This window comes from Natator depressus, chromosome 1 (genome assembly GCF_965152275.1).
Source record: "Natator depressus isolate rNatDep1 chromosome 1, rNatDep2.hap1, whole genome shotgun sequence".
Lineage (NCBI taxonomy): Eukaryota > Metazoa > Chordata > Testudines > Cheloniidae > Natator > Natator depressus.
In genome coordinates this window covers 319,931,303-319,945,092 of record NC_134234.1, presented here as the reverse complement: position 1 = coordinate 319,945,092, position 13,790 = coordinate 319,931,303, and the positions used below count along the sequence as shown (strand labels likewise).

The 13,790-nt window shown below is 45.5% G+C and overlaps 1 protein-coding gene across 2 annotated transcripts in view; it reads left to right on the top strand.

The window, feature by feature from the left end:
- Nucleotides 1–4,242: 4,242 nt before the first annotated feature.
- The window catches only part of DLD (dihydrolipoamide dehydrogenase), a 33,057-nt gene continuing 23,509 nt past the window's right edge, over nt 4,243–13,790 (top strand). For both annotated transcript variants that reach the window (XM_074942457.1, XM_074942456.1), the window contains exons 1-3: nt 4,243–4,387; nt 7,555–7,630; nt 8,773–8,852. In XM_074942457.1, coding sequence (XP_074798558.1) covers nt 4,349–4,387; nt 7,555–7,630; nt 8,773–8,852 — 195 coding nt within the window. In that variant the 5' untranslated portion in view covers nt 4,243–4,348. The remainder of the gene's footprint in view (nt 4,388–7,554; nt 7,631–8,772; nt 8,853–13,790) is intronic.

The window sequence follows — 13,790 nt, the reverse complement described above, 5'->3', positions numbered from 1 at the left end:
GCCTCCGTTTGGGAGGGCAGGGGGGAACCGCCCCCAGCACTCACCGGCAGTGCAGAGTGGGCTGGGGCTAGGTCGCTCCATTTCCTGCCGCCCAGTGAGTGCAGGGCATGCCTGACCCATGCTGCAGTCCCTCAGGATAAAGTTCAGGGGAAAGGGTGGAGTGGGGGCGGGGCTGGGATGGTGCAGGGGTGGGAAGAGGTGGGGCGGAGTAGGGGCAGGGGCTTCTGGGAAGAGGCGGAGCAGGGAGAAGTCCCAATCTCCTGGTGCCCTAAGGAGCTGCGTAGTTTGCATATGGGTAAGGATGGCCCTGTATACCAGCCAACTCCAGCTCTAATTTTATTGGTGAAAGGAGGGACAGCAGCTGGAAAAAGCTGAATAAAGATCAGCTCTTAAAGTCAGATTTAAAAGCAATAGAATTGAAAGCAGTCAGATTAAAATGGCTAATTATTGCACAAGAGTGGTGAAATAATTGTGCTGGGGACGTTTATGGTCTGGTGACAATGACTCACAGCTGTAAACTCTTTGGAGAACATTTTTACCAGACCCAAACACTGGTAAACCCTATCAGTCGTTTCAGATAATGTGATACAAACAAGAGCTAACCAGATAACTCAACTATGTTTTGAAATCATACCCAGTTGCCAGGTCAAAGGATGTGGGAATCTTGCTTAATTTTTGCTGGGAAAATGTAAAGGGTAGGATAAGGATGACAGTTCTTAAATTCATGGGAAAACTTGACCAAGAGAACCAGGAGGGTGTATATGACTGTTCTGAGGAAATGCATGGGCATCACAAGTGAAGCTGTGTTGGGGTAACATTTAAATAAAGAATAAGAATGGGGCATTAACTTTATTTGGGGCTCTCAGCTCTTTTGGCCCTAATATCATATCCATCAGTTGGTGGACATATAAAGATTTAGCCTTTTTGTTTGTTTTTATTTTTGTGTATCAGTATTTTGTGTCTAATACATTTACTGCATCCGTCCATCATTGCACTCTTTGCAGAGACAGTACCAGTTACAATGGGTGGAACTATTCTTCTCATGTGGAAAAACCTGCAAGGGAAGACTCTGGGGGAGGAAATATCATGGAAATTCCCCTACATCATTCCGTCAGCATGGTGCATTTTGCCTCCCCACAGAAGATGCAGAAGGGCCTTTCCACGATCTGGCATATCCCCAGATTCCCTAGGGGATCTACAAGTGTCTGTGGCCATCTGTGCACCCCTGGAGCTACTGCGGCTTCTAGGGCACCCCCTTCTTTGCAGGGCAGTCACCAGCCATGGAGTTTCCCTGCCAAGGATTTCTCTTGGCTGTGGTTGCTCCCAGCATTTGGAAGGAGAGGGTTTTGTGGAAAAAATAATACAGCTGTGACAACCAGCACCCCAAAGGGAGAACAGGGGGTTTGAACCCCCAAAAATAAGCAATTGAATCAGCTGATTGTATACAGTGGTACTGTGCTATAAAACATATGTTGAGTAAGGTCTTTTATGAAAGCTTGTAATGTTACTAAACATGAAGTATGTAAACAGACTCTTGTTATGAATATATGTGTTTGTGTATATAGTGAACTGTGATCATGACCTTCAGCTCCACCGCACACAGGACAGTGAGTGATCAGATAGAGAGGGACACCTCCCAAGCCAGGTGTTTACACAGATCAGACTCATGTAACAATCCATTGTACAACCCGGAGAGTGGCAGATGAATGCACAGGCCCATGTGGCTGATGCCTATTTGGGGCCCCACAGGAGTGCTGGAACCTGTGTAGAAGTGGGCATACCGCTGGTGCTGGAACTATGACCCCGTCCCTGCTTCTCCCTGGGGCCCCACGCGCTGGCCAGGCTGGAAGCTGAAGCCAGGCCGTGGTAAGAGCACTGCCACTTTACAGAAGCCTTTGTGCCATGCAAGAAATGAGAACTGGCAAAGAATGAATGATTGACAGAAGTCCAAGTGCTCCTTAAAAATAAAACAACTATTTTAATTAAAGTTCTTCACAGAAAATATTCTCACTTTTTGGCATACACAGGGCAAGTGACATATTAGGCAACTACATATTCCTCATACAGAGTTACATTTCGATGTCCATGACATAATGTGAACATAATAATTTAGTTCACACATTTTAGTAGAGGTGAGGTAGAATCTGGAAACAACCTAGTCTTGCTTCTACTGTAGAACTGATCAATGAAATTGTTTTTAATTGTTCACTTCATTAATATAACTTCATAAGCAAAGTTTTATGAATGAAACAACATTCATTCATAAAACTGATTACCCCAATAACTGGCTAATTGAATTTCACTTTCAATCCAATTGCTGCTTAAATCGCTGAAACTTACACTGTTTCAACATTGTAACTTTTGCTCACTTTTTGTCATTCATTATACTTGTCTATATTATAACTTCTGTTCACTGTTTGCCATTCATTACACTTGTCCATATTGTAACTCAAACTCCATTTTAACTTGTCCCAAACTCCATTTTAAAATGCTCACTTCATTTTGTAAAAGTTTGCTGCAACCTTCATTTTTGCAAAACCCTGCTGTAATCTTATTAGTGTAGTTTAGATGTGTGAATGAGGTCCCTTCGAACCCTAATATTCTATGATTCTATGATCAGGGCTTTCAATCTGGCCCACGGGATTGTCAGCCTCATGGCGCTGTGGGGCTAAGGCAGGCTCCCTGCCTGCCCTGGCCCGCGCCGCTCCCAGAAGGGGTCGGCACTATGTCCCTGCAGCCCCTGGGGGAGGGTGGGCAGAAGGCTCTGTGCGCTGCCCTTGCCTGCAGGCACCACCCCCCACAGCTACCATTGCCTGGGAATGGGGAACTGCGGCCAATGGGAGCTTTGGGGGGTGGTACCCACAGGCGAGGGCAATGTGTGGCAGAGCCACCTGCCCCACCCCACCCCCAGGAGCCACTGCCAGACATGCTGGTCACTTCCAGGAGTGGCACAGGGCCAAGGCAGGCAGGGAGTCTGTCTTAGCCTCGCTGCATGCTGCTGCCACCCTGGAGCCACTCGAGGAAAGTGGCGCTGGGCCGGAGCCCGCACCCTGAACTGCTCCTGCACCCTGCACCCCTGCCCTGAGCCCCCAAACCTGCTGCACCCCTTCTGCACCCCAACCCCCTGCCCTGAGCCCTAACCGCCTTCCCTGAGCCCTCTGCTGCCCCCTGCACCGCTTCTTCACCCCAACCCCTTGCCCTGAGCTCCTTCCTGCACACCGCACCCCCTCCCACACCCTGCACTCCTCCCACACCCCAACTCCCTGCCCCAGCCCTAGCCCTACATTCATGGCCCTGCATACAATTTCCCCACCCAGATGCAGCTCTCAGGCCAAAAAGTTTGCCCACCCCTATAATATATCCTTGTTGCCAGAGAAAATGTGTTTGGCAAAGTACCAAAATGAGCTGCAACTTTTTCAATATTCAGATCTTCTCTTAAAATGAACTGAAAATCATACCCATCTTTTCTCCAAAAGTTAGTTCTAACAGAGCAGGATGAAATCATTGTCCAGGAGGCCTTCCTAAATAAGAACATAAGAACGGCCATACTGGGTCAGACCAAAGATCCATCTAGCCCAGTATCCTGTCTTCCAACAGTGGTCAATGCCAGGTGCCCCAGAGGGAATTAACAGAACAGGTAATCCTCAAATGATCCAAGCGTCCAGTGACTCCAGTAGATAGCATTATATCAGCTCGCTGTGACACTATATTAGTGATACTTATGTGGGTGAGGAACAAATCGGGGCAGGGACCATGTTTTCTGAAATGTTGTGTATGTGGCACAGTGGTGACCCCACAGCACAGTATGGGCGATGGACAGGGATACCCACCATAACCAGGGCATATGGCTGCTGCCCTCTCCCCCCCCCCCCATCTTTGTGGTGTGACCAGGGGCACCAGACTTTGAAGAGGGGGCCCCTCCTCTAGGCATATTAAGGGATGAGGAGTTGGCCCAATGAACTCAGGAGAGCCCTGGGACTCCGGGGGCAGGGACCGCTAGTTGTTGGAGTCACACTGCACGGGGCCCTGGAGGCAGAGTGGGGCAGCTGAGCTGCAGCATCCCCCTCTAGGCTGGCCCTAAAATTTCTAGGCTCTGCAACTTTAAGAGGCTTATCTACATAGCCACGCCCACTGTGGCCGGGCTTGCCAACGAGCTGCGTCAGCAGGCCGCCTCCGCCAGGGGGGAGTGTTGCGCCCTTGCGCGGGGCTCATGCGACGCCACTCTGTCACAGCGTCGTCGCCCCCTCGCGGGGCCTAGTGCGCCTGCGCGAGTCCGCGGAGACCTTGGAGGCGCGGCTGCCAGGGACGAGGCGCTCGGACGCGAGGTTACAGCTGAGGCGGCCGGAAAATGCAGAGCTGGAGCCGGGTCTGCTGCGCGCTCGCCCAGGTAGCGGCCCGGCCAGCGCGGGCGCTGGGCCCTGGGCCCGGGGTATAGACACGGCCGGGGACACCGAGCTACGGGAGCGAGCGGGGGGAGGGGCCACCCCGCTCTGGGCCTGGGGCCGGGCCAGCGGGGTGCGGACGTTGAGGCCCCTCGTCTGGCTCCAAGCACGTGGGGAGGGGGCTGCAGCTTGCTCCGTGACCCCTCCCCTGAGCTCGGGCCGGGTTGGTGCTGCTCGGTGCCTTCATACCAATGGCTGCGTGAGCCCTTCCCCGCTCCCCCCATACCCTGAGCCGGGCAGGGGGGAGCCGCCTTGGTGCCTGATGCTTGTGTGCGACCCTAAGAGCCCCTTGGTCCAGCTGGCAAAGGGCTCACTGTTCTGTAACAGCAGCACTCTTATCAGGACACCTAACACTTTGCTGTCACTGTATCGTTAAAGAACGTTGCATGAAATATTAAATGAAAGCCAGGATCATGCTGGTCCTTAATACTGTTATGAATTGTATGTACTGATTGTGTTTTTAAAAGTGTCTATATACTGATAACATAATACTGGAAATATGTCCTTATGGTTGATGTCAAGGTGTTACTCCCCAGCAGAGGTGAAAAACTGGTTTTGCGAGACAAATGGATGTATAATCATGGATATATAGTCACATCTGCCTAAATTCATATATGTAGATTAAGCATAGTAAGATCAACAAAGTGCAAACTACATTTGCTTTTCAGTTCAGTTTGAGGATATGTAGACAACTGGGGGCTAGCACGCACGAGAACAAACAGTGGGGGAAGGGGAGAATCTCAGGGCATTGGGAAGTGGGGCACAAGCAACAGGCACCAAGATCCCCTCTACCCAGTTCAGAGCATTGCGGGGGGAGAGGCACAGTGTGACTTGGTTACCCAAGGCTGTAAGGCATCTCACCACTACCTGCCCTTAGTGTGAAGCAGTCTTGTCTATGCCTGCTTTGGCTGAGCTCCCTGAAACCAACAGCCTCTGGGCCCATAAGTACTTATTTTCCCCCACCCTTCCACCCCAGTCCTCCCTGCAGTATCTAGCTCATCACTGGACACTCACAGTAATTACTAGGTAAACTGTCACCAAAGAGACAATGTACACACAGTTTGAGTGGTACAACTCAGGCTCAGGTCCTTTATAACATTACAGCACTGAAATATATTTATAGTGAAAACAATCATATTTATTAACAAAGACTACAATTTAAGTCATACTGAGAAAAGATAACAAGTAGAAACATAATTGGTTACACACACAAAACAAAGCATAAAACACAATCCTAGGTCTACACTTTTTAAGGGTTACCTTTCCTCTTTAATAAAGTAGATCTGCTCCCAAGACCTGAGTCCTTGACAGAGCTGTTGGTTTTCAGGCAAACCAGGATCCACGTTTTCATGAATATCCCCAGACCCTTCAAGGTAGAGGTCCCGAGCTCCCTGACCAAGTCTGGTAGGTGTAGAACGGGGGAGTGGTTGGGGGGGAGGGTGTCTCGGGTGCCATGTTTTGGCCACCCCTGATATAGCCTGTTGTTTGAGCCCCTCTTCTCCATCAGCCAGTCCCATAATAACTCTTAGGACTATTATATGGGCCTATTGGTTTTATTACCCAGGACTTTTATTACGCATGTCCTCTAGGATGGTGGTTGAAGCATGAAGGGACACATGAATCTTTAGCGCCTCTGGCACATAAATATCTTGCTACAAGAGTGCCATGCGAACGACTGTTCTCACTTTCAGGTGAAATTATAAACAAGAAGCAGGCAGCATTATCTCCCGCAAATTGTAACCAAACTTTTTTGTCTGAGTGATTGGCTGAACAAGAAGTAGGACTGAGTGGACTTGTAGGCTCTAAAGCTTTATGGGTTTTTTTTTTTTGTTTTTTTTTAATACGGTTATTGTACATAATTCTGCATTTGTAAGTTCAACTTTCACGATAAAGATTGCACTAGGGTACTTGTATTAGGTGAATTGAAAAATACTATTTCTTTTTTACGGTGCAGATATTTGTTATCAAAAATAAAGTAAGCACTGTACACTCTGTGTTATAATTGAAATCAATATATTCTAAAATGTAAAAAAATCCAAAAATATTTAAATAAATGGTATTCTATTATTGTTTAACAGCATGATTTTCGTGATTCATTTTTTTAGTTGCTTGACAGCCCTAGATTTTTTTATGTTCCTTTCCCCAAATACACTCTTCGTAATTATCCCTAGGTTTAAACCAAAGCCTGTTTTACCCGCTCCCCATATTTATAGGTACTGTGAGTGAGATAAGATGAAATGTTGTTTATCCTCTTAGACAACTGAACTGTGGATAAGGGGTAAAATGACTGTTCTCTACCTGTCTCTCATTTGGGAAGTAACTGTAAAATGGAGCGATAAGATGGTCTATTATCAAATTACCCCATAGTCCTTCCACTGAAAAGTTTGAATGGGCTTTCGTAATCTGTGCTGCCATTATTTACTATCTGCTATTGCCTACTAGCATGTGCTTTCCTAAAAGAAAAGGACAATCCCTGCTCTGAGGAGCTCACACTATAAGGGCAGAGGATGGGGGAAGGAGTACAGCATATTAGTAGAGTGATCAAAGATATTGTCTAACCACATATGGGAAATGTATTTATATAGGTTTTGTTTTCCATAGCAATTACAATACCAGTTGCGCATCTAGTCTGGAGTTCTCCTCCAACAGTGATCAGTACCAGATACTCAGAGGAAGTTACAAGATACCATGTAGCTAACACTTACAGGATAATAAGGGTTGTTTCTTCTAAATCCTAGCAGTTAGTGGCTGGTTTGTGTTGTGAAACAGGTTTTGACTCTTTTGTGTTTGATGCTGTGCATGCATGTGCTAAGAGGCAGTTCCTGCCCTGAAGATCTTACAATCTAAGTGGACACAATAAAGGTTAGAATGGAAACAGAGGCACAGAAAGATTAAATGTTTTGCTGTAGGAAGCACAGCAGATTAGTGGCAGAGCTATGTTTTCCATATCCCAGAGCAGTGCGCTATCCACTGAACTCACTACTGTTACCTATTTTTTAATCTGTGTAATGTAATTGGATTTTCTAATGAAACAGATTGTGAGAAGCTGCTGATTCTTACACAGTTATTTTCTTTGTGGAGAAAGTTAACCTTTTGTTTTTTCCCTCTCTAGAGAAGCTATTTTAGTCGAATCCATCATGGCCTACAGGGGATTTGTGCAGTGTCGCTGAGGAGCTATACTGATCTAGGTAAATTTTGATGGCTGTAAAGTAGCTTTCAGGAGACAAAGTTGTATTTCAAATTAAGGCCCCAATCTTACAAGTGATTCTGCAGCCACAAGAGCCCATCCACGTGGAGACAATTGTAGCATTAGGGTTGATGGTATGAGTGGTTCTCAAACTTTTGTATTGGTGACCCCTTTCACATAGCAAGCCTCTGAATGTGACCCCCTCATAGATTAAAAAACACTTTTTTTTTATATTTAACACTATTATAAATGCTGGAGGCAAAGCAGGGTTTGGGGGTGGAGGCTGACTGCACACGACCCCCATGTAATAACCTTGTGACCCTGTTTGAGAACCCCTGTTCTACAACAGATATCACGTGATGGCATGCAGTGGGTTGAATTGACTATACTAATCATTTATACAACATTATTGTTAGAGGTTAAAATAAGATATGCCATTTTTCTTACATTGCACAAATGATGTGGGAGGGGTTGCTTTTGTGGATCACAAGTTAATCTTTCTATGGTCTGGGAGCTAAATTTGTAGACTCTGCTTTAATCCCAGTTTCTCTTGATTGTTGAGCATGAGATAGATAACCTAGCCCTGTTCTCGCACAGGATAATGTAAAGGTGTGACATTAGTCTATCAGCATTCTCCTTATTTTTTTAATGTCTGTAATAATGCCACATGACATGTTCAAGACCTTTCTTGTAACAGTTTTTTCAAAGGCAGTTAAACATAACTACAAATACCTTTGGCCAAATTCTACAAAGATTTATAGCATATGCAATCCCAGAGCAGATGCAAGCAGTGCTGGGTCAGATCAGAATTCAGTCCCTTTACCTCAATTTACAATGCTTTTGTTCTCCGATCTGTCAGAGTGGTTGTTTTTATTTACAGAACAAATAGTGCCCCTGAACCATTCCATTTTTTTCATTCAGGAAGTTGCTTTCAGTAATTAAAATTTACGTGCCTAAATTCACTGAACAGCACCATCATTTTTAAAAACTAGCTTTATACTCTCAATCTGTGGATAGTCAATGTGTGGAACTATTCCAGAATGTTGCAGGCTAGGTATTCCTATAGTAAAACTAAAATAAACCTAAAGTATAGCAAGAAAAGTAACTCGAAAACATTTTGAAGTTTTGTATTTTTTCTTTTAGCTGATACTGACATCACAGTTATTGGTTCTGGGCCTGGAGGATATGTTGCTGCTATCAAAGCAGCTCAACTTGGCTTTAAGGTAAGAGGGAACTTGTGCTGGATAAACCCGGTAATACAGCACTAATCCAGATAAATTCAGTAGGAGTTCTTGCAACACTGGAAAAATGAAGTTCCCTGTCACTGGGCAGCCCCGAGTGGGAGCACCCTCCTGATGCAGGTTGTGTTCTGATAGGCATACCTGCCTCAGTTTCTCTCCAGCCTGTCCCGAAATAATGCAAAGCATCTTCCCAAGTATAAATATAGCCCGGGGGGTGGGGGGATTACAGAAGTCCCATTCATATAAATCATAACAAAATAAGCCCCAACACCGTAATCCAAATTTCATCATCATAGTCCAATGAGTACATACAACATACTGCCTTGGCAGCCCCCACCATGCCCCGACTCTCCAGCGCAGTCCCCCTCAGCTCTTTCAATTGGATTGCAAGCCTGATCTTCCCAGCGGGAAACACCTTGCTGGGAGCATCCTTTCTAGGGGAATATCCCTCCTCCTGGCCCTTTCATGGTTCATGTGGGTCCACCTCCCTAGCCCTGAAGATGTCAGTGAATAAGCCCCTCTGCTGCTCCCTTGCCTTCAGCCCCTGACTTCGGCTCAGTGCCAGCAGGCAGCTCCCTTTGCAGCTCCTCCTGCCTTGAGACCTCTCCAGCCCTCTGGCCCAACCAGCAAACTCTTGTTGCTGTTATCATGCTTCATCCTTCTCCCAGCTCCCAAACATAGTATCCTAGCCAATTCCTCCTCTTTCCAAGGAGGGTCTACAGAGCTTTCCACTCTCTGCAGCCTCTGTCTCCCAGGCATTGGTCACCTGCGCTTCCAGATAGAACCAGTCTGCTCAGATTCTCGGGGATTTCCTCTCACTGAGTCTCTCCCTGATTCTATATATTCCACACATGCTTGCTCGCCCTTTTAACGGGCCAAATGGGAGCATCTGCTCTGGTTTCCTAGGGCTGCTTGTAGCTTGGGACCCGCACATTGTGAGAACTTCATTTCATTTTCAGATTAATAGTAATAACTAGTTCTTATATAGTGTTCTTCATCATTAGATCTCAGAGGTTTACAGAGGTCAGTATCATTTTCCCCATTTTACAGATGTGAAAACTGAGGCTCAGATAGGGGGAAGTGACTTGTCCAAGATGACCTGACAGGCCAGTGGCAGAAGTGTGACTAGAACCCAGGTTTCCCATGTCCAATCTGGTGCTGTAGACCATGCGGTAGATTAACATCCTTAACTTTGTCTTAAGCAGACACTGACTGTAGAGGCACCATTTTTCATGTTGGTTTGTTAATATCTTTTGAACTGTGATTATTAAAATAAGTCATGATTGATTTTTCTCACTTGGAGTTAAGGCCATCAAATTATCTTAATTTTATTTAGAATTTATAGATTAGACTGAAACTAGTGGTAAACAGTAGTTACTAAGAGGTGCAACAGCTACATTTTCAATAAAACGAATTGGATTGGAGAGGGAAGCATATTTATAAAAGTAGTAAAGAGAATGCCAAGAGGAAAACTAATTTTCTCCCAGAAAACAAAACTGCTGGGTTCTAATCAAAAGCTATCAGGCAATCTGCCAAAAAGGATCAAAATGAATAACAAATGTAGTGCCTAACTGCTGTGAGATTCTGTGAAAGTGGCTGAGAGAACACCAATAAAAATAATACCCAAGTCTTATGTAGCGCTTTTCATATGTAAATGCAGGATTTCCTGGAACTCATCACCACATTCGTTTATTCTGAAAAACAAAAATTGATGGAAAGAGAGAATCATTAGTGTGTTTAAGGGCAGTGGAAATGTGCCCCTGCAATGAAGCCGAAGTTACTTTATGACAGAGTGACTGGTTAAGTGCTATTTGTCATGAACATGAATAAAGGTGACTTGGGGCTATATTAAATACATGGACAGAATGTTAGAGATGAGACTGCAGATATAGATTATCCTAGGGTGTAACTTATATGCATGAGCTTGTTCTTTTTGCTATTCCCTCTGCCTCCTTTGAATGTCCTTTATTAACAAAGCAGCTTTCGTGTAATGGATACTAGATATTCGTAATTTAGACAGGTGGTTCAAGTGACCTCTCTTTCACTCTCTGAACAATGGGAAGTAAATGAGTTTTCTAGAGTAATTTTTGAAAATATTGAGAGATATTGTTATCACCGTTCAGAACAACTGCCCTACATTTCCCCTCATTGGTCCAGCAACGGCACCCACTCTTAGGTTTCTAGCTCCCCAGCTGTTGCCTTGCTTGGATGGAGACCTGCATCTCACTCCCCTGTGACCTGGCTATGTCCAGGGTGCACAGTTACCTGCTTTCACTGTGTATTTCCCAGCAAAGATAGTCTGCCTAAATAGACCTACTTGCTTTCTCTTCAGAGACTGGTAACAGGGATTGCTGTGGGTAGATGTTACCATGCAGTTCTTTCTAAGAAAGCCTACTTCAGTCTTAAGGTAAAAACATTACAGAGAAAACACATTAAGATAACAAAAGAACCTACACACCTGCTCATAAGCTTGCCAGGCATCACCCCACCTCTGAGGTTTAACTTATTTCAAAAGTTAACAGTAAGGTTTAACTTAATTCAGTAAGGTTTGTTCAGGATATTGTCAATGTGTCGCATCTCAGCACGATTCTCACTTCATGAACATAGCTTTACTGGTGAACTCCGCTAGTTCTTAAGCGCTTTTGTGTTTTTTTAACCTCCTTGAGGGTGGTAGCTGCAGAGTATTCTTTTCCAGGCCCCTACTGGCTGTCATGTCCCAACTCCACCCAAGTATAAATGCTGCCCTCTGAATGTTCTGATAGGTTCTTTAGTGACCTAGTTCCTAGAGCACCATATGACTCACTGGCCATTGCGCCAGCTTTTTTGAATCTCAGTGATGTCTTGTTGGGGATCCTTTAATATCCTTTTGCTTTCTATGCAGGTCGGGTACAACTGTGCTAAATGAGAGTCCATTGTCTCTCGTACTTTGGCACCTGTCTCAGTGCTTCAGTGCAGACAGTTCTGTTGCCTTGACCCTTCCTTTGTGTGTTGGTGGCCAGTACCCTAGTATGACTGAGGTTTTTTGTTTGTTGATGTTTCCCAGCATTGACCCATCAGTACCTGAATTAAAGTGCTCAGCACTACAGCTTTTATTGGGAGCCTTAAGGCTACTTGGCTCCCTAGTTCCTATTCCATTCTTTTGATGCTAAATTTCTTTTTGTGGCTCTGTGCCTACTTCTCTTTTGGTCCATTGTTTCCTTCGAGACATTGATACATGATGCATTGTGTCATATGTGTGACATCTTAAGAGGGAGCCTTCAAACCTGATCAGTCTGCATTGTCTGCCTCAGACTCATCTGTGGTGTGCAGGGATACTGAATATGTTTGGATGTGTCATGCTAAGCATTGAAGAAACATGCGGAGTGCCTTCAAGCCCTCCTTGAGGTGCTCCAGTGTGAGACTCCTCTAAATCTGGAATAAGGAGGAACGGCGTTCTTTGACGTTTAAGCCCTTAAAGCAAAAACCTGATTCAGCCAAATCCATTGCACCACAACATTGAGCATTAGTGCTACCTGCATTGACGTAGACCCTGGTCCCCATTAAGACCAGTGTGGTGGCTTTACCATTGAAGCAGTGGTTGAAGTACTGTGGTTGAAGCAGAGGATTCCAATAAGTATTGGCTTCTCATTGCACTAGGTGAGGCTTTGGCACTTGTAGTTGATGGTACTGAGAAAAATGGATGAGACAGTCTTCAGATGAGATAAAGGCAGGAGGTGCCAGAAGGGAGCCAGTAGCTCCTTAAGGCAGCAGTCAAAAAGATGTTGGATTGCCCTTCCTACATTCATGTGCTTGAAGGGGGATGGGAGGAAACAGTGACTCTGGTTATCAGCATATGCTCTGTTCTGATCTGATCACTCCTGATCCCACATTGCCTCATTTGAAGCATTTTTCTCCCCTATGTCAGCCAGGGTAGGAAGTCTTGATGCATTGGGAGTATTTTTTGCGCTGAGGCTGATACTCATATGGTGGTGTCTGTGCTCAATGCAAGAAATGCTGGCCTTGACACTGGCACTTTGTGTACTGGCACAGCCATCACTGGTTCTTATCAAAGCACTTACGACACTCAGTCTTACTATTGCCTAGTGAATTCTAGTCACCTGACTAAGGGCTTGTTGACAATTAGGATGATGAGAGCTGCCGTTTGGATTCAGATGAGACAGAGAAGTCATCTGATATCAAACACATCACTGTGGAGAAGCACCAAGACAGTGACTCTGGAGTGGAGAATCCTACCTTTCCCCAATCCTTGCAGAAACTGTTCAAGACAGCTACTTCTAATTGGTTTCAGAGTAACAGCCGTGTTAGTCTGTATTCGCAAAAAGAAAAGGAGTACTTGTGGCACCTTAGAGACTAACCAATTTATTTGAGCATGAGCTTTCGTGAGCTACAGCTCACTTCATCGGGTGCATACTGTGGAAACTGCAGAAGACATATATACAGAGACCATGAAACAATACCTCCTCCCACCCCACTCTCCTGCTGGTAATAGCTTATCTAAAGTGATCATCAGGTTGGGCCATTTCCAGCACAAATCCAGGTTTTCTCACCCTCTGCCCTTCCCCCCCGCCCCCCACAAACTCACTCTCCTGCTGGTAATAGCGCATCCAAAGTGACCACTCTCTTCACAATGTGTATGATAATCAAGGTGGGCCATTTCCTGCACAAATCCAGGTTCTCTCACCCCCTCACTCCCCTCCAAAAATCACACACGCAAACTCACTCTCCTGCTGGTAATAGCCTATCCAAAGTGACCACTCTACTTCTAATTGAAGCTGGTCAAGGACTCTACAAGGACTATAGCTTAGAGGTATCTTGGCCTGGAAGCCCCATTCAAATGGGTTACCATGCCTTTGCATCCTGTTTTGGACCAGCCCATGAATAATGCACTGCTGAATGCAGCTGCTATGGCCTTGAAAGCAG